The 25306-nt window shown below is 36.6% G+C and overlaps 1 protein-coding gene across 1 annotated transcript in view; it reads left to right on the plus strand.

Annotated features, from left to right (window-relative positions):
- The window catches only part of SLC39A8 (solute carrier family 39 member 8), an 82415-nt gene extending 57405 nt beyond the window's left edge, over positions 1-25010 (plus strand). Inside the window, exons 7-9 of the mRNA XM_081304708.1 lie at positions 19020-19227; positions 20787-20971; positions 23487-25010. Of these exons, the coding sequence (XP_081160834.1) occupies positions 19020-19227; positions 20787-20971; positions 23487-23636 (543 nt within the window). The 3' untranslated portion in view covers positions 23637-25010. The remainder of the gene's footprint in view (positions 1-19019; positions 19228-20786; positions 20972-23486) is intronic.
- Positions 25011-25306: the final 296 nt, after the last annotated feature.

Genomic DNA, 25306 nt, shown 5'->3' on the forward strand with positions numbered 1-25306 from the left:
TTTCCTCTCCTAATACCTCACAATGGGGATTAAATTTCAACAGGAATTGTGCTAGGAACATTCAAAGAATTGCAAATACATTATTATTAACTCTGATTGTGATGCTGAGCAACAGAACTCCAAAATTTATACCTCCTGTCTAACAGGAACTTTGTACCTTTTGACCAAAATCTTTCCTTTCCCCAACAGTATGGGACTGTAACCACATGTACTTCTGTTCTTTGTGTCTCACATCTCTGTGGAACAGTGGTTCTGATACCACCCCAGACTCTGGAAACACTATTCTATTCCATTCCATTCCATTCCATTCTATTCTATTCTCTGTTTTTATAAGGTTAACTTCTTTAGATTCTGGGCATAGGTGAGATCATGCAGTATTTGATGACTGAAACTGTGGGCTAGTGAGAGGTATAGAGGGTATTTAGGAAATTTTGTGGTGTGTGTATCTGTGTGTGCACATGTCTACACATCCTATACAACTCCTTCCCTGGTGTTTTTCCAAAGGCTTTGGCAACAAATATATAAATTTTCGGTATTTTTGAACCCAGGTTCTATTAGTTTTGATGGAATTTTTATGCTGCGTTGGATGATAAGAAACAAAAAGGCTCAATCTAGTAAACAGAGGAAAAGACTATCTCTATTGAGATGATCATGTGATTCTTGTACTTAATTCTTCTTATGTGGTAAATTACATTTATTGATTTGTGTATATTGAATCAACCTTGCATCCTTGGGATGAAACCTTCTTGGTTGTGGTATATTATCTTCTTAATGTGTCTTTGAATGTGATTTGCCAATATTTTATTAAGGATTTTTGCATCTGTGTACATTAGGATTTTGGTCTGAAGTTTTCATTCCTTGAAGTGCCTTTGTCTGGTTTTGTATCAGGGTGAAACTGGCTCCACAGAATGAATTTGGTGTTTTATATCCTTTCTATTTCATGGAATAAAATTTAAGGATGATTAATGTTAGTTTTTCTTAAAAGATGTGGTAGAACTAGGCTGAGAATTCTTCTGGTCCTGAGCTTTTCTCTTCTGGAAGACTTTAATTGCTGCTTCAGTGTCAAAGCTTGATATTAGTCTGTTTATGTTTTCTACATTCTCTTGGTTCAATTTGGGTAGATCATATGTGTTGAGAAATTTGCCAATATATTGTATATTTTCAAGTTTATTGGATTATAAATTTTAAAAATAGTTTCTAATGATACTTTGGACTTTAGAAGTATCTGTGGCAATTTCTCCTTTTTCATCTCCATTTTGTTTATTTGGGTCTTTCTTTCTTTTGGTTAGTTTGACAAAGGGTTTATCAGTCTTGTTTATCTTTTTAAAGAACTAATTCTTTATTGCATTGATCTTTTGTTTTGCTTTTTTATCCTCAATTTCATTAATTTAGGCTCTGATTTTAATTATTTCATGTATTCTATTATTTTGGAATTAATTTGTTCTTTCTTTTCCAGGGCCTTGAAGTGGTAACATTATTTGGAATCTTTTTTTCTTTTTTAATGTGGGCATTCAATGCTATAAATTTTCCTTTTAGAACTGCCTTCATATTGTCCCAGAGATTTGGATATGTTTTATATCTGTTCTTATTTGTTTCTAAGAATTTTTGTATTTCTCCCATGATTTCTTCTATGATCCATTCCTCATTGAAATGTATTATTTAATTTCCAGGTTAAGATGTTTTCTGTTTTTTATCTTGTTATTGGTTTCTAATTTCATTTCAATATGATCTGATAGGATGCAAAGAATTTTTTATTTATTTTATTTGATAAGACCTTTTTTTTTTTTTTTTGTCCTAAAGTACTAGAAGATTCCATGAGCCACTGAAAGGAAAGTAACTTTGGTTGCTTAAGGATAAAATATTTTATAGGTACATTTAGGTCTATTTGTTTAATAGTATTTTTCAGTTCTGAAGGGTGTTTACATTACTTATGTCTGAATGATATAATGGTGAGAGAGGTATGTTGAAATCACCTCATATTATTATATTGGTGTCTATTTGATTCTTTATTTTGAGTAGGGTTTGTTTTACATATATAGGTGCACTGACATTTGGGGCATAAGTATTTATAATCATTATATCTTTTTGTTTGATGATTTCCTTAACTAGTATGAAGTGACCTTCTTTGTCTCTTCTGAATAACTTTGGCTTAAAGTCTACTTTGTTAGATATGAGAGTAGCTACTCCTAGGGAGGGTCCAGCCTAAGAAACAAGTAGAAATTATAATTGGCTTACCTCTAAATGTGACCTTTGATTTTTCTTGTCACTTTAAAAAAATTCTATCCTTATTGTGTATATTAGGCATTTTAATTGGAATGTATTTTGGAGAGGATCTTTTTTGATCTTGCCTATTTGGGCTTCTAAATATCTCTTGTATTTCTATCTCATTCCTAAGGCTTTAAAAAATTTTGATACTATTTTATTGAAAAGGTTTTCCATTCCTTTAGTGTGTATTTTGGTGCCTTCCTTTATGCCCATACTTCTTATATTTGGTCTTAATGTTCTCTCAGATTATTTTGAATATTCTGGTTGTGGTCTTATAACATCTTTTGTTTATTGTGGACTTTATTTTAAAGATTATATACTTTATCTATGAGGCCTGAGAATATGTCTTCTAAACCATGCCAAGGTGGGAAGATTTTTAAATTGTCTTCCTGATTTGGATTTCATCTGGATTTTGGACCTTTAGAAGATGCCCATTACTCCTCTGCTTTGCCTCTAATTTCCTGGCGTAGAGATGGTGATTATACCAGCTCACTTTGGATACAATTCTAGGAAGCCCTTACAAATCTTTGGTGTATCCAGGTATCTACCAGCTTTCTATTGAATAAGAGGCAATGGTCCCCAATTGTTTGTGACTTAGAAGCCAAGTTTTCCCTATTAGGGAATGCAGTGTTGTGTGTCCTCCTGAAGAAAAAATTTCATGTATCCAGTACTGTCAGATCCAGTGTGGGAATCCCCATGTATATTTCAGAGTATGCAGAGTGTGGTATTCTAAGGTAGAGGTATTGCAGTCTGTTTGATGTGGCACTGGGTGGCCTGGGGAGAGGGAATATTATAGCTGTCTCATCTGGAATGCAAAAGTTGCAGGGTTTTGGAGTTTTGTGTGGGTACACTGAGTGTTGGCTGGGGTTTCTGGGTTGCTTCTCTGTAAACCCCTTTGTGGGGTATACAGCCGTTGTGTATATGTGAAGTTCTTTGCTGGCGACTTGGCATCATCTTCAGAAATTGACTTTTTAGGGTCCATGAGTCTAAATGAGAATTGAGTGATTAACTCAATTCAGCAACTTTGGAACTTGCAGTTGTAGACTTTCCTAGAGATGCTTGTGCACAGAAGCTAGTTCCCTGGTTATTATGGCTTTCTCCCCAATCAGTGCTTATTAATCCAGCCCAGAGGCCTGAGTCTGTGAGCTTGGAGGGTGCTGTATTTGCTGGTTGTTTCTTTCAGGCACAGGAGGGCAGGGTGCAGGGCTCAGGGCTGTCACTGATTACTGTGGGACACCGTATACCTGCTCCCCAGAGACATACAGTTTGCAGGCTATCTGCAACAGTAGAGCTTGTGAATGCAGGCTCTCTGTGAGTGGTCTTTGGCTTAGAAACCTCCCCCCTGGCTGATGTAGATCACTAGAGACTGTCTATAACTGAGGTAGCATGTCAGTTGGCCTGTTTTTTTTTTTTTACCTGAGCTCCTGCAGAGGCTACGGAGAGTGCTGGGTTAGGTTCAGCACTCTTGGGTCAGCTCCACACAACTCCCCTTGCCCAAAGTGAGGGGAAGGGGTTTCAGTAACTTTCAGCTAGCAGTGATCCCTCTATAAAAAGTTCTTTCTAGCGGGACTACTGGGACAACCCATTTCAGAGATATTCCTTCTGATTTTATTTGTTACTCTTAAAACATAGGGAGAAGCTATATTGATTTAATTTTTTTCTAGGGTGGCTGACTATGAACTCTATTAAATGTCTCTGCTGCCAGTCTCAGTTTTCAGCCCACAATTTGGGCCAAACTATGTCATCTCCTTCACTGTCTTTGCTGCTTCTGTCCTGTTTAACCTGGTCTGTTTTTCTTCACAACTCTTGTTAAGGAAGTGGGCTTGATGGGCTTTTTCCCCTCCCTCTTTCTTTGTGACCCCTCCCCTTTGACCTCACCCTGGTCAGGGTTCAGGGTCAAGGAATTCTGCCCTTATTTTCTGTTCTTGTAACCAAATTATTTGTTTCTCCAAGTCTCAAGCGATCCAGCATTGGGTTTTAGAGTGTGTACTCCGTCATGGCCTCCCTGACCAGCTGCTCTTTCAGTGATTTGTTTCTGGCTGTGGGGGAGTCGATGGTTGCTGCCTAGATCTGCTCAGCTATCTTCCTTTCTGCAATACTTCTTTAGAATAAATTTATCTGGTATCCAAATCTGATTTTTTTTTTTTCATTTGATAGACATTTCCTGGCTTTCAGGGTGCCAAGTCTTCTCCCTGTAGATCTACTAGTAACTGCACAGCCAAGCAACCTGGTCTTCCTGAGCCCAGGAGAGGGAGCCTGGACATGAGTCTGAAGAATCTTACTTATTCCTTTTTGGATAAGGTCTTGCTGTGTTGCCTAGGCAGGTCTTAAACTCCTAAGATCAAGGTATTTTTTTTCCATCTCAGCCTCCTGAGTACAGGTGTGCACTCTCACACCTGGAAAAATGACTGTTTTAAATAAAAGACAAGTATAAATTCCTTTTTGTAAGAAAAATATTCTTACTTATGTGACAAGAACTTTTTGAGCATCTATCAGGTACTTGGTGCTCCTTAAAGGTGGTTATAAACGTGTAAACACGTAATTGTTGTGTAGGGTGGTAGGTACTGTAGTAGAGAGATTCACAAGTCACTGTGCAGAGGAAGATGGGGCACACATTGGGTGGGAAATGTTGGAAGTGAAGTGGTTGGTCATGGATTTTTTCCTGAGATGATGAGTCATGTACCAACCTTGAAGGTAAGAGGTTCCTGGATTAATTAGATTGACTAGAACCCTAACCTAGATGCAGAGGGTACTTCCAATTATTATTTTGAAACATTTGGTGGTCTTTTTCTAATTTTAAAAAATTTAGGAAAATTAAAAAATTATTATGCTTAATTTCTATAGGAGTCCTGAGATACAGGTATTTAAACCTACTAGAGATGAGTAAATTAAGATTCAGTTAAGTCTGCATTTCACTCAAGTTTACACAGATAATAAATAGAAACATTATAATGAGACCCTCTCGTGAGGTTTTGCATCCCAAGCCTGTGTTTGTTCCATATCCATACTACTAACTTCCTAATGGGAACATTGCTTTAATCAGTTCTGAGTTCCAAGAGTTAATGCCTACATAGTGAAACCTCATTAATTTTGACCACCTTTCCACAATCGTGGATAAATTATGGTTTGTTCCTTTTTGCTTATAGGCTGCACTATGGACTCTCTTGGCAAGGTCTTTAAAAATTGCCTTTGAAACATATTTTTTTTTTGCAAGATTATACCTAAAATTTTCAAGCTATCTAAAGAAATACAAAATTGTTATTATGTGTGTTGCATTAATCTTATCCATACATTGTGGCAGGTTTTCTTAGGGGTCTTACCACATGTATGTTTTCTATTGGAGCCCAGTTTGTTAGTGTCATTTATGGAAGGCAATATAAGTGCATTTATCTAAACATGTTCTATACTAAATTGCTTTCACTAATCAAGCAGGACTTATTCCTATTTAGAAGAATTAGTGAGGTTTTACTCAATTAGGCTTGATGTCAAGTTAATTTTTTCCCCATTAGTATAATGAAGAATTGCTGTATTACTCTGTCATGCATGCTGATTGATTAAAAAATTGAGAATGAGAGCCAGCATATTTTCCCTTTAAATAATGAGGGAAAAAATGTAAAAGGTTCAAGCAAATTATTCTGGGTATCAGAAAGAGTTGCTTAATTCCACTCTATAGAAAGCCCAGATGAAAATCAGCAAAGCAAAGGAATATTTAAATACACATTATATTATGGGTGGGTCTTTAATGTCAGTGTTTCAAGGTCTTTTATTTATTAAAGGTTGCATTATTGAGAATGTTTATTTCATAATTATTGGATTTGTTAAATAGGCCACTTTCTTTTCTTTGCATTATTCTGTTTGCACTTTCAAAAATATTTATTTTGTGCTCTATTCTTTACATGCTACATTCTGCAGTTTGGGAATACTGAACCAAGACCTGGTGAGTAACTTTTATTCAGTGGATTACTTGAGGGAAAGTTTGCTAAAGCAAGAGGGTTTTATGGTTGTCATGAATATAATTCTTATTCCTTGAAGAAGTTCTTGAGGAGGCAGAATTTATTTTACATTGTATTTTTCTATATATTTAAAGTAAAGATTCTAAATTAGAAGGATCACAAATGAAACCATCTGAAAGAGAAGCCAAAATGCATTTTGGGTCTGACATCACTGTTACATAGTAGAATCTTAGCAGACACCCCCACCCCCCCCCACCCCCTACCTTCCCCACCCCCCCACCTCCCCCACCCTCCCCACCCCCACTGACACAAAGATGTTTGTCTGTCTTTGTAATATCTATTCAGTTCTATGTCTGAGGCAAATGTTCAGATAATGAATCATACTTTTATAATTATTAATACTTTATTGTTAACCTTGGTGAATAAAAAAGAATCAAGAATCGAAGGTGCTTGAAGACCAATTTAAGTGCTCACTCTTAATAAATGTACCTTCAGGCTGGAATTAGACAATTGATTGGGTGGTAAAATTTAATCTTATTCTATGGCTGCTTTTAGATAGAGAATTTCAGTTCCTTTCTGAGGATCTCAATTCAATTAAGTTAATAGCTTCTCATTTATTTTAACTAAGTGGTGATTTTCTCTGGCCTTCAAGTTTGTTCACCATTCTTAGCAATGCCTCAGTTTATTCAGAAGTATGACTAGTTTTGAGTTCTAATTAGTAGAAGGAGAGACCTGTGTGTGAGCCCAATTCTTTTTGAAGTACTACTACTTTTTATTTTGGTTGGCAGGTATCTGAAGATTAAAAGTAAAACAAACAAATAACAACAACAACAACAAAAAAAACACCCTCAAAATCCAAAAAAGAACAAGCAAAACAAAAAACCCAGACTTTATTTTATTTTACCAATCTTCTTAGGAATATCAAAGAGCTTGATGAACATGACTTTTTTAAACCTTCAGTGAAGGCAGATAAAGTCAGAAACATTTAGTACTGAAGAAAGCAACAAGAAAGATTACCTTTGAAGGTTTAGTAAACCGTTTAAGTCTCTGGTTTGATGCTTTCTAGTTTACCTCCTTTACTGCTAGGTTATAAAACACTTTGGAAAAACTGAAGTGAGGGATCAGTCATCATTAATAGTTTTCTAGGCTGCAAAACAAATCCACAAATCTAGAGCTTGTTTTGCATTTAGAAAGTAGAATCATAAAAACTCTTTATTGGGTAGACATCATTTTTGCAGAAATGGTTCATATTTTCTCTCTATTTTTTATAGTGTTCTTGACTTTGGCCAAAATTCCAGAGTCATGAAATTTTTATATTAAACAATAAAAGCCATCTTAAATTGAGCCTCTAAGATATAGTAGGCTACTTTTCTGGTAACAGTTCATGTTCTGCATGACATCCTGGTTCAGACATGATAAATCAGTGGTCATCTGAATGGGGAGAAACACGGTATTCAGAAACTCATTCCCTCATTCACTCAATTATGTATCCAGTGGTCACCTGCTTCATGCCAGGTTCTGTTCCATACTCTGGAGATTCTGTGGCAAAGGAGACAGGAGATGTTCCTACTTGCTGGCATTCTGATTTTTTCCTACTGGGACATCATAGGGTAACAAATGCTGTGCAGAGAATTAAAATGTGGGGATGTGATGATGTCTGGGTGACTGCAATGGTTTGGGTGGTCAGGGATGATTTCTGTAAGGACAATACATTGAAACTCAAAACTGAATCACAGGAAAGAGCTGTCTTTGTGATGGCCGAGGAAACAACAAAGAGTCTCAGGGGCAGGAACCCACCTTTGGTGGGTTATAGGAAGAGAAAGATGGCCAGAGTAGGTGTGGCACAGTGGATGCTGTAAAATGACATTGGAGAAAATTCTAGATAGAAATTCTTCTTGAAATCAAGCATTACTGTGTTCGAATGCTTAAATAGTGTTGCTGATCTAAAAATAAGACTTTGGTTCCCAAACTGCCTTTTATTAAATGTGATAAACTCAGGAAGGACCAGCTACAAAGACAATTGTAGTTTTCTATCCATGCTTGCATTCTGTAAACAACAGATTATACAGAGTAGCTCTGACAGCTCAAGGATGATGTTTGTTTCTCCTGGATGATTTGGAGTATCATTCTAAGTATGTTTAAAGTGCTAGCAAACCTCAGAACACCTCTGAGGATCAGCTGAGTGTTCCTTCCTCAAGACCAGAGGCACTTAAATCACGAGTGCCTTCCAGGATGGAGGCTAGCAAAGAGCAATAAAGCAATTCATTATCACAGTAATAAATTACTGAACTCAGAAATGTCTTATCTGAAAAAACTTATTTCTCTTGAGTAGTCTGTTGGCTTTTTATTGCATTGGCTTATGAGTCAAATAGTCTGGGTTCAAGTCCTAACTTTCCTGTTTTCTAACTGTGTGGTTCTGGTTAAGACCTCACTGGTAATTATTTTTAATTGACTTCATCTGGAGTCAGGAAGCTAGTAACAACTCTCAGGCAGTTGGGAAAGTATTTAGCAAACAAATATTTAACAGGTTAACAGGTTAGTTGTCTTTGTTACTACTATTCTTGTTTTGATCCCTGCCCCCAAGGTATCGGAAAATTTGTAAGTTCTAGAGAGTTAGATGCAAGATGGCTGCCAACCAGTCTTCTGCTGGGTCACTGGAGTGAGTGGGGGTGGGGGTGGGGGGATGCCCTCTGAAATAGTTAACTGTATTGTGATTTTGCTGTTCTACTTCATTCAGCTTAGCAAAATAGTCCTCTTCCTATTTAATTCAAAGGTACATTTATTGAACCTACTGAATGTTAAAAACTCCTGGCTTGAAATAAGAAAAAAAAAAAATTCTTACCCTTCAAGAGTTTTTAAATCTTGCTCCTCAACTTTTGGAGATAAAGAATTGGCAAACAAACAGCAAAAAACCTATGTACTTTATGAGTCTTGTATTATATAGATGAATCAAAATGAAATTGATTAATGAACTTTTTTTTTATTGCACGTTCTTTGCATATAATGGGTAAATGTCCACATGTTTGCTCTTTGAAAAGATTTGAATAGATGCTTCATGGGACAATGTTTTATGAACATATGAGAGAAGATGTACTTTTACTATGACTACACCTTTATTCAGTCAATAAATGTTCTACTGAGTACCTACAGTACTGGATACTGGGAGAACAGGTAAATAAGACAGAAAATAGAAACCCACATTTCCTAGAGATCTCAGGCTTAGCTTGTTTGATGTATGGGTTCAGATCTTGTCCCATTTCCTGTCTAGATGTATGATTTTGTCAGTTAATTCATCCTCACTATGCTTTGGTTTCCTCATTTGTAAAATGAAAATGATAACCATGAAGTGTTGGTATGAGGAGTGACTTGATATACGTAAAATGCATAGAACAATACTAGGAACATAAGAAGTGAAATTGCTCTATGAGATTGTGTTATTATTAATATTGCATTGTTACTGTTGAGTGCTCTAGAGGTATATCCTGTATCTATCAATCACTAGAAAATATCTATTCTTAAACTGATCAGCAAATCTTCACATGCAAGCAATGACATATTGAAGAGCCTGTCAAGTCCTGGTACTCTTATCTTTTGTGGCTCCCACCCCTTACTCTCCACATACAGAGTAGAAATGGCCTCTGTTTTTCTGATTTTTAAATACTGGCCAGTTGCTGGTTCCCAGTCACAGAGAAGGGATTTTTAAAATTTTTTAATTTTTATTTCTGCCTCCACATTGCTCACGTCTCCTTGGCTGGCAGCTTGCCTCTTTCCAACACTCCTCTAGGGTCTAATTGCTTGTCCCATCGCAGGGTCTGCAGTTACCACTGGCTCTGCTCCGTTTTCTCATCTGTCATTCCTTGCCTCTTATCTTCTAAGCTTCTTGCCTTAAGAGGCTTGTGTTTCTAATCTTCTCTGTCAACAGAAAGTGCTTCCCCCCGTTTTTTTTTTTTTTGCAGAGCCAGACAACCAATCATTTGTATTACATTGGGCGAGATTTTCTGTATTTCCCTTCTTGACATAATTCACGTCAAGTAGTAAGTACATGAGGCAGCTACTGGTTGGGGTGGTATCTCTATGGTACCCACCTACACCTGTTTCCTCATCTGCATTATTCTGGAAGCCTTGATGCGGGGCAGTGTAGATCTTCCTGCATTTTGGGAACACTACTTTTCAGGATCCTAGCAACTGATTTCTGTAACTCATATTAAAACTTAACCAATTTCTGGTGTTTCTTGAATGTTCCGTTAAGAATTCTCAGGAACAATGAGAGTTGTGTGGGCTGGGGAGTACATTATACAATCTTTCTTTATAAGAAATGAGATCTGGTTTCCCGAATGTACCAGAACATTAATGCCATTCTCTGTAGCAACAGTAGACAACCTTTTAGAGTGGATAAATACTCCATTAGGATAATTGTAAATATGTAATTAGTACATACTTTAAGTTCCATTGGCAAAATAGTAGCAGAGTTCTTGAAAATCCCTCAGGTTTCCTCTGAAATAAATAAATATATATATATATATATATATATATATATATATATATATATATATATATATTTTTTTTTTTTTTAAGGCAGTAAAATGCTATGCTCCCAAGCTGAAAATGAAAGACAATTATTTCAACTCCAAAGGACCAAACAACTTTACTTGAATTTCACAGAAGGATTGGAAAGAAAGGAAACAATTTTCAAGGTTTTTGGAAACTGTTGTTTTTTAGTGAATGGTTATTTTCTATAGCAAAGAGAGTTTGGGTTATAGTTTTGAGATTTTCCTGAAACCAAATGGCTGGAGATTTGGTGCATTTGAATTATATTTGGTTATATGCAATAAAGATAAAATTTATTTCTCCTTTCTTGTTTCATATGGTTTTAGCAAACTGAGATTGCCTTTTCAAAGCTAAAGGAAGGACCAAGGAACCCCCAGTTTACAAAACACAAACACAGAAATCATTAGAAAATCTAGTCATAAAAGCAAAGCCCATCAAAATTTTACATTTGTTAGAGTGTCTTTCACTCTTCATATACATTCATGTTCCTTTAGTCTTATTTATTACTTGTTCCATTAAAATATATGTAACACTATATGTAGAATGTGTGACTGTTGTCTTGTGGAATGAGCATTTGACTTTAAATCAGTCATGTCCTTTCCAGAAAGAGATGGCACATCCTAATAAGGATAAAAAAAATACATAGATGCAGTAACCTGAGGCTAGTAATAGTAGAACTGTTAGCAACATATGCCCCATGCCAAGGGGAAGGAAGAAGTTACTAGAACCTGGAACAAGCTGGTCTTGCACAGCAATCTACTGTAAATGGAACCATGATCTTTAATTGAGGGTAGTCAGCCTACATTACTCCTCAAGGAGTGAGTCAGGAGAATAAACATCCTCATCTCTAATTCTTCCTTTACCTCTAATTTTATGTTGAAGGCCTTTGTATGAAACCAACTGAAAGCTAGAGGCTTAGGATCCTTTTGGTGGAGTACATACAAGTCTCATGGGAGAGACAACTAGGGGAAAGAAAGACAGACAGTGAATCTGGATGGGTAAATGAATGACATTGGTAACATTCCACTCTTTTTTTTTTAAACCCCTTTGAACCTTTACTTTTATCCTTCATGCAGGTAAAAAATTCAGGTACCTAACATGGGAGGTTTACAAAATACCATCAACTTCCATATCATCCTTGTATGGGAGATCATTTTATTTACACTGTAATCTAATTTAAAATATTGGCCACAATCAGTGTTCTTCAATAAAGTACTGGGAGAAGAGGAGAGGGATAAAAGATGTAGTTGAGGAATAAATTAAAGCTGCTACTTACTTTTTTGTTGTTGTTGGATATGAGGCCTAGGCTAGTTATTACACCTGTCCTTCCAACATCCACCCTGTGTTTACCTCACTGACTGGCTTCATCTTGACTGGTTGCATCCTTTTCCAGTTTTGGTGTCCCAAACCTTCATTGCTGCAAGAAATGAGTCCTGTAAGAACTGATGGCTTTTTAAATTTTATTTTATTTTTTTATTGGGTTGTTGCTGTTATTCCTTGACCAAGACTATCAGGGAGGGAGTTCTAAACACTATTCTTGTCCTCATTCTATAGCAGAAAATCAGTTGCTCCTGACAGCTGGGCACCATTTTCCTAGTCAGTAATTAAAGCCTCCTCATCTATCTGTTGGCTTCAGGACATAAAGAACCTCAAATTGCCATGGATTAGATCGCTTCCAAAGGATCAGAGAAAACAACCATGTTTCCAATTAGAAGCATCACCCTCTTGAACATTAGGTTCTTCAAACCCACCAAGTTTAAGGTTTGGAGGACAGGAAGCAATAATTCTCCAAATGAGTTATTGGGTGTAAAAATAAGATGGGCTACTTTCCCTATACCTGGAGCCAAAGGTGTGTACTCTCTACAGCACAATTGTAGCTATTCCTGGAATTGTGTGTTCTCTGTATCAGAAATGAAACCATATATTTGGCTGCTGGTATAAGGTATGCATTCATAATCAGGGCATTCCACAGACCTATCTGGATGTTTCTATGAGGGAAGGAGTGATAGGATCTATGAATTCTATGAAAAATGGTTTGGAGGCAATTCACTTGTGCCTTCAAGAACAGTGTGAGCCTATTCTTCCAAGTACAATTTAATAGTGGAATGGTGATGTGAACATCCAATTTAATGGTCTACTGAATCAGATAAAATCCAATTCATGTTGTTCATTATTTAGTGTTCCATGGGCAGAGATCAGTACCCATGAACAAATAAGGAACTGCTGAAAAAACTAGTTAATGCAAGAGGGGACATGATTTTACACTAAAATCCTAGGGGTCTAGGGTTCCTTATAGCATCTCTGAATGCCACAGATTGTTCCAATTCCATTGGTTCTGCAGGGGGTCATAAGAACCAAGTGGTGGGGAAATTTGGAATACACACTTTTCAGAGACCATGCATGCCCTGGGTGTAATTTGTCACCTTGTGCATAATTTATGTTCCTTTGCTCTGTGCTTTGAATTATGAAAAACCCAATTAAAATTTCTTAGTTTTGAATTTTGCTTCCTATGCCCCTTTCCAGCACCAATGATATTATCAATTAGGGTTTGAATAGGAAGTAGATTGCATTCTCAAATTAGGATAATTTGAGGAAAGTGTGAAGTGGGGTGAGAGCATGTCTTAAGAGATCTGCAAGGGCTAGAGTGTAAACTAGGGACCAATAATGGCAAAGGTGTTACTACCCCCAGGCCCAAAGATGGAGGGAAGGAAGCAGTTTTAGAACCTAGAAAGAGTTTTCTTGGGAGGAGCTGTGGCCTTCATTTGAGGGTCATGCCCTGAGGTGAGCCCATAAAGGGGCTCTGAGGAATGAATACCCAGACCTCTCCTCTGTCCTCCCCCTTGAACTCCTCCTATGGGTCAATCTCAAATGGAAATTAGGGGAAAAAAAGGAGCATGTCCAGTTGGTTGACTCAGCACAGCCTCTGGAGAGAGCAGAAAGAGGGTGGGGAGCCATTCTGGAAGGGGAAATGGGAACCATTTATCACAGGCCTAAAGTGTGAATCCTGGATGTTTCTTTCTGGGCTATGAATTTCAACAAGGTGAAGATTCTTTTATTTATATTTCTGTCCTCAGTTCTAAGCACAGTTTCTGCTTGCTATAAAATAGATGCTCAGTGAATAATTAAGTGGTCTATTCCAATATCTCCTGTGTGACTTTGAGCAAGTATTTATAGACATAGGTTATCTTATTCTGTATCTCTAAAATTATGATACCAGTATCTGTCCTGTTTCACTTGTGAGGACAAATGTAAAGGTCAAGAGAAGATGAAGAAGTGAGCAGTTGGAAGTGCTTTGTAAGCTGTGAAGTGCTGTGTATCTGTAAGATATTATCACTTTACACGTTTCTGAGTTCATACCTCCCGTAACAGTCAGCTGTCAATTCATATAAACTTATTAACTCAGACTTTGTACTTTTCACAGGGAGTTTGACTTTCTGCCTAATTAATCTCCTGACTCTTTCATATACCTTTAGTAGTGAGGTTCCTTCAAGAGCATAATTATGTCCAAGCTCATGCATCCTTGTTAAACTTTTTTCTCTTTTCCTTTCAACGAGTCTCTCACCCACTCACTTTTGTAAAACTTTCTTTGTATATCTATTTTTTCTTTCTTTTCTTTTTTCTCAATAATTTTGGTTAATAAGCTCCTGAGTATCTTTAAGCAATAAATCTTTTATTTTATACATTCTTGGGCAGTTTTAGTTTTCCTGCCTTGTCATCCAGCCACGTTCATCTATGCAGCTCTGGAACCTAATAATAATCATTCGGGAGCACTCACTAGTTGATAAACACCATCTCACTTAATCACAACAGTCCCATTAAGTCGGACCATTAAGTTGGAAGTATTATTCTCACTATTCTGTAGATAAGGAATCTGAGTTTCAGAGAAGAAAGTCTCTTTCCCAAGGGTGCAGAGCTAGGCCTCAAATGCAGGTTGGCTTAATGGCAAGATTCATGCCTGCTAATCAATAAACTGGCTTGCATTCTAGGTTGCTTTTCTTAAATCTCACCCGACTTTACTTGAAGTCTTTTAAAGCTGCATTTTATTATTCCCACTTGTACTACCATGTTTTCTCCTTCCTAGGCATGGATTTTGTGTGTTTCTTTACACACAGCTTGCATCTTTTGTTGGTTGTCATCTATATTTCATTTTGCCATCACTGTATTTTTTTGGTGGGTTGCTACTTTTCCTTTTTGGCTTGATTTTCTTTTTATCAGAACTCTTCCTCTGAAAAAAGAATTTCACCATGGGAAGTGGAATATGGAGTTTAACTATTCATCTTGATGGTTGTTTGCTTTTGCTTCCTTACCAATAAAGCATGGAGACAATAAGCAATTTAAACTTGCCCATTCCTCTTGGCTCTGTTGCCTCCCTCAGTGCAGAATGAGGTCTGACTGTGCCCATGATAATCTCTTGAGCCATTAAACAGACAAAAAATGATTCACCTCAGTGGAACACTCTACCCTCTCTCCAGTCTGTGCCATACCTTGCAGGCAGCCTGCTCACCAGCTCCCCATGGTTAGTTGATGGTAATGTCAGAGTCTGCAGATTCACAGTTCCCGCCTAGTGTTTCTCACCCCATACCCCACCCCCAGCCTAGGTTCCCTTTATTTTCTGAGTACTAAAATTCGTGAGTATGAAAAAGTGGCCAGAACACCCATAAAGAAATAAAAGGATAAAATCACTAAGATCATTCACGATGTTCTCTCTCAAGTAGAACCAGGACAAAAATTTTTGTATATATTTTTCCAAATATATTTCCACCCGTGCTGGGGATATAGCTCAATGGTAAAGCACTGGACTGGCATGACTGAGATCCTGGGTTTGATTCCCAGCACTGAAATAAGAAAAAAAGAATTGTGGCCAAACATATTTGCACTTAGAATATCATTGCATTATTACATTATTTTTTAAATAAAAATTACATTATTTTTATAAATAGGTGTCCAGCAGGTATGTGGTTTTATTATACTTTTAAAAAATCTGAATATTTTATTTTGGACATGTGGAAAAAATAGCTATTCCCCATCTTCAGAGTATTTCCTGACAGGAGTTTGCTGTATTTCTATGATCAGTGTCTGACTTACCTAGCAAAGAGTTTCTTTTTCTTTTCTCATCTTCCTCCTCCTATTACTCTCCTTCCTTTCTTTTTCATCACCTCTGTTTTGTGCTCCCTGTCTTTGTCCTTCTCTGTCTTCCTGTCCCTTCTCTTTCTCTTCCTGCTTCTGCTCTTACTCATCCTTGCTCATCTCCTCCTCCTTGTTCTTGTCTTCCCTTCTTCCTCCTCTACATCCTTTCCTCCTCCTCCTCCTCCTCCTCATTTCCCTCTGTTCCTCCTCCTCTCCTCAGGCCACTCCTCCCTCTCCTTTACTCCTCCCCTCTCGACTTCCTCCACCTTGCTTAAACTCTTCCACAATGAACCCACTTGCTTTCTCCATTTTAAATTCTTAGTACTTTTTTTTTTTTTTTAAATTTGCTTCCTCCTCTCCAGTTGGTGTTGGATTCTACTTAGTGCCTCCTTTTTTTAAAAAAACCCTTGGTCACAATATGCTTCCTCTCCCTATTCCAATTCTACTGCACTGTGCTTTGATTTTTGTTTCCATTAATAACTAAGGTGAGTGAGATGTGTTGAGAGCCCTGCTGGAGATGGTGCAGTAATTCTTGTCAGAACCGCCCTAGAAACTCAATTTTGGATGTTAGACTTAACCGTCTTTTCACTAGATTGAACTGCCTCATCATGGCTAGGGATAGAAATAGCCTCATATTTAGAGTAAAATCAAATAAGGAAGCAAACAACAGCCACAGCAGCTAGCAAAAATAAAGAAAGGAAAGAAATGAGCCCACACTCATTTAATTAGAGAAACCTGAATTTAGTGTTCTTTCTGCTCAGTGATTTAGCTCCAGGTGAGTTACAAATGAATTTTTTGTAAATGTTTGCCTATTTTGGTATGTTCCAAACTTATGAAAAATGTAAGACTTATAACCTCAGTGGTATCATTTGGGACCTAAACTCATACAGCTAATATGAGGCAAATAAATAAAGTCAATCCAATCTGTATTTAGAGGTAAGAAAATCATGCCTGATGTATTAATTTAATTTCTTTTTTGTATTAAAGGTGTTTGTATCCCACTGTGTGAGTAATATCGGGTAGCTATGACTTGGTCTGCTAGACTTTTCCCTAAATCATCACCAGTAAATAAGGAAATTATAAATGTATGATTAGGTAAGCCAAGTTGGAAGGTGAAAATAATAGTTTTAATTCACAGCAGTCTTATTAAGTGTATCTGGCTAGGAAGTTTTTACAAAGCCCGGGTCACTTTCCCTAAGGCTTTTCACAACTTCTTCTGTGGTCATTGCTTCCTGCTCCAGGACTTTTTTTTTTTTTAACCCAAGCTGCCCACTGGACGTGGACTGAATCATGATTGTTCATTATGTTGTACATCGAAGATAAGCTATAGAGTGGAAAAAAAAAACACATGGAAAGACAAAAAGAAATTCTTTTCATACACAAGAGTTTGGCTTTTTAAAGTCAAGGAGATTATAAACTGTATTTCAGTGTTGCTTCAAATGTTTAGAAGAGCTTTTTGACAGGAAGAGCAGTTTTCCCCATGAACTGTCTTCAGATCCTATTACAAACAAGAACCCTCTGTCCCTTTATAAGTTTGGAGTGGTAATACACTATTACAAAAAAAAAAAAATCCACTTACTTCCTTTCTATCAGTGGGTAAATTCACTAATCTTTCTGTGTTTTAATTTTTTCACTCTAAAATGATAATAACAATGGTACTTACCTGAAAGAATTGGTCTAAATGAATGGAGGTGCTTAAAATGGCACCTAGCACATAATGGATGCTATCTGCCTTTGCTGTTCCAAATTCCACTACAACACTGACCATGATGACAATGAGGACGACAGCTGTTTTCCCAGTCCTTCTATATTCATCTAAGACTTTATTTGCTCCAAGTGACTTTTGGTGGTGTCTGAAAACAAACCACATCCCACAAAGATGCAGATTTGCCTCCAGTGAACAGTGAAAAGATGTAAGATCTAAAGTCACTTTTGAAAGTGTTGGTCCCCAAAGTGTACTGAGCAATGAAGTGATGTTGGAGTAAATGCAGAACCTCTTAGATGATTGCTCTGAAAGAAGCCTCTCTCTGTTGAATACATGTCGCGCATTAGGAAAAAGGTCAGCCATATACTCTACGTCTTGGTTATTCAATGTAGATATGCTTCATGAAGACAGAAGCTGTTTTTTACTTCCATATTTTTCCCATAGCATTCAGCACAGTGTTTTACAAATTGCAGATGCTCAATAATAAATGTGGTGATTAACTGCTTATGTTGAGGTGGGGGGAGTAGAGTTAGAAATAAAATGTTCTCCAGTTAATTACAAATTGCTTTCCTGCTTGAAAATGAATTTGCATTTTCCTGCAACTTCTGTACAATGCTTTAGTTGGCATTTATCATTTGATTTTGTACCATTTTGCAAATTTTATGAACTCTAAATTCCCACCAAGGGTTTGTCATGGGATTTTCTATTTTTATTATTATTTCAAAATGGAAAGACATGTTAGAGCAAAGGCAATCCTGCTCTAATAACAATTCATGAAATTTGTTAAGAGAATAATCTAAATTTAGAGCTGGTAGGGACCACACTTTTATAGCCTAAACAGGAGGCATAGTACCTGGAATGGAGTGGAAACTCAAAAAGTTGTTGAAAAATAAGTGTATCATTTTGTACATTCATGTAATTTCACAGTGGAAGAAACTGACTCTGATAATTACAGAAGGAACTGTAATAAACGTTCCTTGATGTCATCATGTTTAATTAAGGATTTCACATTCAAGTCGTAACACGGAGAAGTTTTTAAATGTGGTCTTTGAGCAAATTTCTTAATTTAAAACATGCATAAATCAAATATTTAGGTTAATATCTGCTACATGGCAGGAAGTAAGGTGTAAGTTTGCTCATGTAAGCCAGAGGGATTGATCTAGGGGGAAACTAATGTAAAATGTCTGTAAGTGGCTTGCTCAAGATGTATCAATTGATTTATTTTCTTCCTCCCTACTGTAAGTTTTATTTTTTCTCTGTTAGATATTATTAAGGTTTCCCATCCCTGTGCAGGGCTTTCAGTTGAACAATTTGTCTCTCCCAAGACATAACCTAACTCATCTTCTATTTCTTTGTACCGCTTAGAAGTTTAAGAAATGTCGGTTATCAGGTTGATCGATTTTTTTTCTACTATTTTACAGGATGGAAAAAGGGAGTCCAGTTCGTGTACCTGTTTGAAGGGGCCCAAACTGTCAGAAATAGGGACGATTGCCTGGATGATAACGCTCAGCGATGCCCTCCACAATTTCATCGATGGCCTGGCGATCGGGGCTTCCTGCACCTTGTCTCTTCTTCAGGGCATCAGCACTTCTATCGCCATCCTGTGCGAGGAGTTTCCTCATGAGTTAGGTGAGGGTCTGACTCTTAAAGTAAAGGGTGGTTTATGCAGTGACACATTTCAGATAATACATTCTTTAAATCCTGCTGATGTACCAAAATGAAGGAGCCCTTGTCAGACATTAATGATGATCTTTAAAAAAAATAATTTATTTATTTGTCCTAATTTGTTATATAGGACAGCAGAATAGATTTCAATTCATAGTACACACATAGAGCACAATTTTTCATGTCTTTGGTTGTTCACAAAGTAGAATCACACCATTTGTGTCTTCATACATGTACTTAGGGTAATGATGTCCATCTCATTCCACCATCTTTCTGACCCCCATACCCACTCCCTTCCCCTTTGCCCTATCCAAAGGGGCAAAGTTCCTCCATTTCTCCCATGCTCCCTCCCCACACTCATTATGGATCAGCATCCACATGTCAGAGAAAACATTTGGCCTTTGGATTTTTGGGGATTGGCTTATTTCACTTAGCATGATATTCTCCAACTCCATCTATTTACCTGAAAATGCCATGATTTTTATTTTCTTTTATTGCTAAGTAATATTCCATTGTGTATATATACCACAGTTTCTTTATCCATTCATCTATTGAAGGGCATTCCACAATTTATCTATTGTAAATTGTGCTGCTATAAACATTTACGTGGCTGTGTCCCTGTAGTATGCTGTTTTTTAATTCCTTTGGGTATAAACCAAGGAGAGATATCTGGGTCAAATGGTGGTTCCATTCCAAGTTTTCCAAGGAATCTCCATACTGCTTTCCAGGTTGGTTGCACCAATTTGCACTCCCACCAGCAGTGTATGAGTGTGCCTTTTCCCCCACATCCTTGCTGACACTTATTGTTGTTTGTATTCTTAATAGCTGCCATTCGGACTGGGGTGAGATGAAATCTTAGAGTAGTTTTGATTTGCATTTCTCCAATTGCTAGAGATGTTGAACACTTTTTCATATATTTGTGGATTGATTGTTAGGCCCCAACTTCCTTAACAAGACTCCTATAGCGCAAAAAATAAAATCAGGAATCAATGAATGGGATGGATTCAAACTGAAAAGCTTCTTAGCAAAAGGAAATAATTAGTGAGGTGAAGCGAGAGCCTACAGAATGGGAGCAAATTTTTACCACACACACATCAGAGCACTAATTTCTAGGATATATAAATAACTCAAAAAACTTAACATCAATAAAACCAAATAACCCAATCAATAAATGGGCTAAAGAACTGAACAGACGCTTCTCAGGAGATGATATACAATTGATGATTATCTTTGATCTCATCCCCAAGTAGAAAAAAGTAATTTAGGTAGGTTCTAAGGGGTATGCCTGTAATCCAAGAGGTTGAGGAGGCTGAGGCAGGAGGATCTCATGTTCAAAGCCAGCCTCAGCAACTCAGTGAGACTCCAAGCAACTCAGTGAGACCCTGTCTCTAAATAAAAAAAATAAAATAGGCTGGGGGTGTGGTTCAGTGGTTAAGTGACCCTGGGTTCAATCCCTGATACAAAAAGAAAAAAGAAAAGAAAAAAAAGCAATTCACCAATTCACTTGTTTTTTCTTCTTCCAGGGGACTTTGTGATCCTGCTCAATGCAGGGATGAGCACTCGACAGGCCTTGCTGTTCAACTTCCTTTCTGCCTGTTCCTGCTACCTTGGGCTGGCTTTTGGCATTTTGGTTGGCAACAACTTTGCTCCAAATATTATATTTGCACTTGCTGGAGGCATGTTTCTCTACATTTCTCTGGCAGATATGGTAAGAAATTTAACATTTTATTTTGTTGTAATTTAAAATTCACAGATGAGCTGACTAAGAGCAACTTTCTGCTTTTCTCAGTGTGCAAGGCCTGTTGTACCTTTAAACATTCCTGTTTGAACACATCTCACTTCTTGAGTAGCTTGCACTAATAGTAACTTGAAACTGGTTCTCATTGATTCTTTTATCTGTGATCTTATTGATAGAGGGTGAAATGATTTGTTTTTGCTGAAGTAGGATTATTTTTGCAAGTCTTCTTTGCCTTGTGGTATATTAAAAACTGTCTTCTAATGCATGAAACATTTTCCTCCTCTTTTATGAGGATGTCACATCTGGAAGAAGAATAACTTGATAAAAGAAATGACACTAAACAGTGAAAGTTTTTTTGGGTTGAACTAAAATTACTACATGGAAGTTGGTAAAATTAAATTTGATAGTATTTATTTGTGTCAATGTGTATTTTTATCTATATTTATGTCTATGGGTGTTTGTGTCTTGCTTTATCTGTGTGTGTGTGTGTGTGTGTGTGTGTGTGTGTGTATGCCAACTTGAGTGTGTCTTTATGTGTGTATGTTTTTTAAAATATTTATTTTTTAGTTGTAGTTGGACACAATACCTTTATTTTATTTATTTATTTTTATGTGGTGCTGAGGATCGAACTCAGGGCCTCACATGTACTAGGTGAGTGCTCTACCGCTGAACCACAACTCTAGCCCATTTGTGTATGTTTAAGAGAGAAAATAACCTGTACATTTTTGAGTGAGTCATGGACAGCTTTCTAGAAAATAAAAATGTGCTAGGATATAAAAATCAAGGTATATTTCTTTTGTGTTTGGAACTGAATATATTACATATAATTTAATATTTTCATTTCTTCATCTATATTCTTAGCTCCATAATTAAAACCATCTAGCTCTTGTTCATTGTTCTCTGCAGACCCTGTTAAGAGCAAGGATTTTTATCTCTTAGATCAACCCACTGCATTTGCATTTTTCTTTGCAAAATTAATGTTTCATACTATTTTATTCTAGGTGGTCACATCTTTCTCTGGTATAAGAACAGAATCTATTAGAGTTGCTTAAAAAGTGTACTAGTTGGGCTGGGGATGTGGCTCAAGCGGTAACGCACTCACCTGGCATGGACAGGGCGCTGGGTTCGATCCTCAGCACCACATAAAAATAAAATAAAGATGTTGTGTCCACCAAAAACTAAAAAATAAATATTAAAAACTTCTCTTTCTCTCTCTTAAAAAAAAAAGTGTACTGGTAAATGATGCCATATGTACTTTCATCATTTTTGCCTTTTGGCCAGTGGTCTCACATCTTACCATTATTTTTTTCTAGCAAGAATTTTTTCTTTGGGGGATGGGGTACCAGGGATTGAACTCTGGGGCGCTCGATCACTGAGCCAAATCCTCACTCCTATTTTGTATTTTGCTGAGGCTATCTTTGAACTTGTGATCCTCCTGCCTCAGCCTCCCGAACTGTTAGAATTTCAGTTGTGTACCATGGTACACGTTCCCAGAAAGAACTTTTTAAGTCAAGCCCACAGATTAACTGTAGACTCTGGAGACCTCTCGGATGCTTTGGTACAATGCACCACAGCATATATAGCAAATCATTTTGGAATGTGTTTTGAAAAGTTGACATTTACAAGTCTCCTTATGTAGACTTTTCTGTAGATGTTATTGCTGAGAAAGAGTAGATTTTTAAGTAAAATACTTGGGATTTTAATTGTTTTTATACTGCAATGAGATTGTTGTAGTCTTTAATCCTAGAATAATGCATACTTTCTTTAAAACCCTTATAATTTTGTGAGGTTATAGCAAGCAAAAGTAAACAAATTGAAGAAATAAGGAGTTAAATTTATAGGTTTTTTTTTTTAAATTATTCAGTCAGCTACTATTGCTATGTTCTTGGGCCAAGCCTGGAAGTCTGTGAGGCATTAGGGACCCTGGAGTGAGCAAAATAGGGACAGTTGCTGCATCTGTGGGACTTTTTATCTAGAAGGAGAGAAACTAGAAATTGAACAAACAAATCATGAATAATTACAAATAATTTTAAAATGCTATGAAATAAAAGGAAAAGCAGTATATATGACAGGAGAAGATAAAAGGGAATCTAGTATAAATCAGGAAAGGCTGAGGGAAGTGTTTCAGGAAGGTAGGAATTAAGGTAAAATCTGAAGTGTATAGTCCTTTGAAAAATTGGAAACGTTCAGGTCAGGGTTATAGCAAGTACATGGATTTTGAAGGAGAATGCCTTTGAGATCCTAAGAAAGAGAGAATGCACAAAACGAGGTAGGTCACATCCTGCTGATTGACTCACTTGAGGAACAACACCACTGAACACTTTTAATGCCTGAAAGTGCTAGATGTTCCAATTATACACTCTGTACTAAAATGTTTAATCATCAGGAAATAAATGATCTTCCTCCCCACAGAAATCTGGAAGTGATTATTTTATGTTTGACCACTAGATGGCAAACGTTGTCTAACAATATTTCTTCTTTCTAGTTTCCAGAGATGAATGATATGCTGAGAGAAAAGGTAACTGGAAGAAAAACCGATTTCACCTTTTTCATGATTCAGAATGCTGGAATGTTAACTGGATTCACAGCTATTCTGCTGATTACCTTGTTTGCAGGAGAAATCGAATTGGAGTAATAAGAAATGGAAGATGATGTGTCATTAATGAAGGCATTGCATAAATAAAAAAAACATCTCCAAAGGGATTTTTATGTTTATCCTGTTTAGTTATAAAGATCATTTTGTTTTCAATTGTAGGTCAAGAATACTAATTATTGGTTCTAAGTATGTGAAATAGGCCACTGTTTGTTGTTAAAAGACTTCAAGAGTTTTGGGGTTCCAGTCTGAAAGGTTTGGTCTATGGGGATTTTGGTAAATACCTATTTTTCAATATTTTATGCATATTAGAAAATCATCATGAGGCAAGACTCATGCATTCTATAATCACGTAGACACATTAAGCCCTGAGACAGACTTACAAGATGGGTCATGTAAGGCTTTAAAATTTGGTAGGATCAAAGTTGCAGAGTGGTTTCCTTTCAATTAGTTTGTTCTAGTGCTTTCAAGAGCAAGGTACCTTGAAATGTGTAAGAGAATCAAAACACATAAAACACATGATTCCAAGGCCTTAATGAACCCAAGAAAGAAAGATTGCTTGGAGCATTTGTGCTGTTTTATGCTTCAGTTAGAAACTTGTAGGATTGTTTTGAAAACCATTTCAAAACAGAAACCAGGAACTCAACAGTGGCTTGCTAGCCCTATCATGTTTGGTCTTAGAGGTTTATCTTTAAGTATAAACTCTAATGAACTCCATCATAGGCCAGAAGAGCTTTTTTTTTTTTTTAATGACTTATGTTGTGGTTGCCCCTCTTAGAAATGACAGAAGAGTATATAAAGCTCGTGACAACTGTGTCAGTGTATCATGCCTTTGTGTTGTGACGGTGAGGATGTGCTCTTTTGCAGAAAGAAATTGAATGGAATTTTAAGCCATTTACTTTAAAAGATGAACATAATTATTTAGCAGAGAATATTTTAATAAATGCACAACAACAGCTGGACTGCTGTACATCAAGGACTGATTAACTAGAAAACATACATTCCTCATGGGTGATTGAGAGTCATTTAGAAAAGACTTCTTTTATGTTCAGCCTGTGTTTTTCCATATGGTATACATTGGGGAAAAAGGTAGCACACCATGGGTCTTTGCTCTGTCTTTTATGAAAAAGAGAGTCTGTTTGCTCATTTAACAGATAATAAAAATTTAGTCTAAAATTGAACATTCCTAACCACAATTCACACTCCCAAGTCACTTAAGGAAAGACAAGTTGTCAGGAAAATGATTGATAAAAGCCAATAATAATCTCAGGAATTGCATTTTTCTACAGATCATAACCTGTTTTTACATAGCAATAATGCAAATTTGGTGAATATGTATGCCATTGTATATTTTACTGTATGATTGACAACTTAAAAATTTATTGTTTGACCAAATAGTAAACATCTTTGAAACCAAATACTGTGTCTTACATTATTCATTTAATACATATCTTTTTTGAGTGACTACCATGTATCTGATATTATGGGGGGAGAGAGCTAGGAAAATGGTGATTTAAAAAAAAAGCATTTAGCAAATAAACACTACAAAGATTTATCATTGTTCATTTCAATAAACAGAATCTATTTTTATCAGCTTTTTATTCTCTATCTTAATAAGTGGTCTTTGGCATTTTAAAACATAGGTTGTATATTATTTAACATTCCATATACAAAATTATATTAAAATAGGGTAGTTTAATGACCTTTGATTG

The sequence above is a fragment of the Spermophilus citellus genome, assembly GCF_964194105.1.
Source record: "Spermophilus citellus genome assembly, chromosome: 8".
NCBI lineage: Eukaryota > Metazoa > Chordata > Mammalia > Rodentia > Sciuridae > Spermophilus > Spermophilus citellus.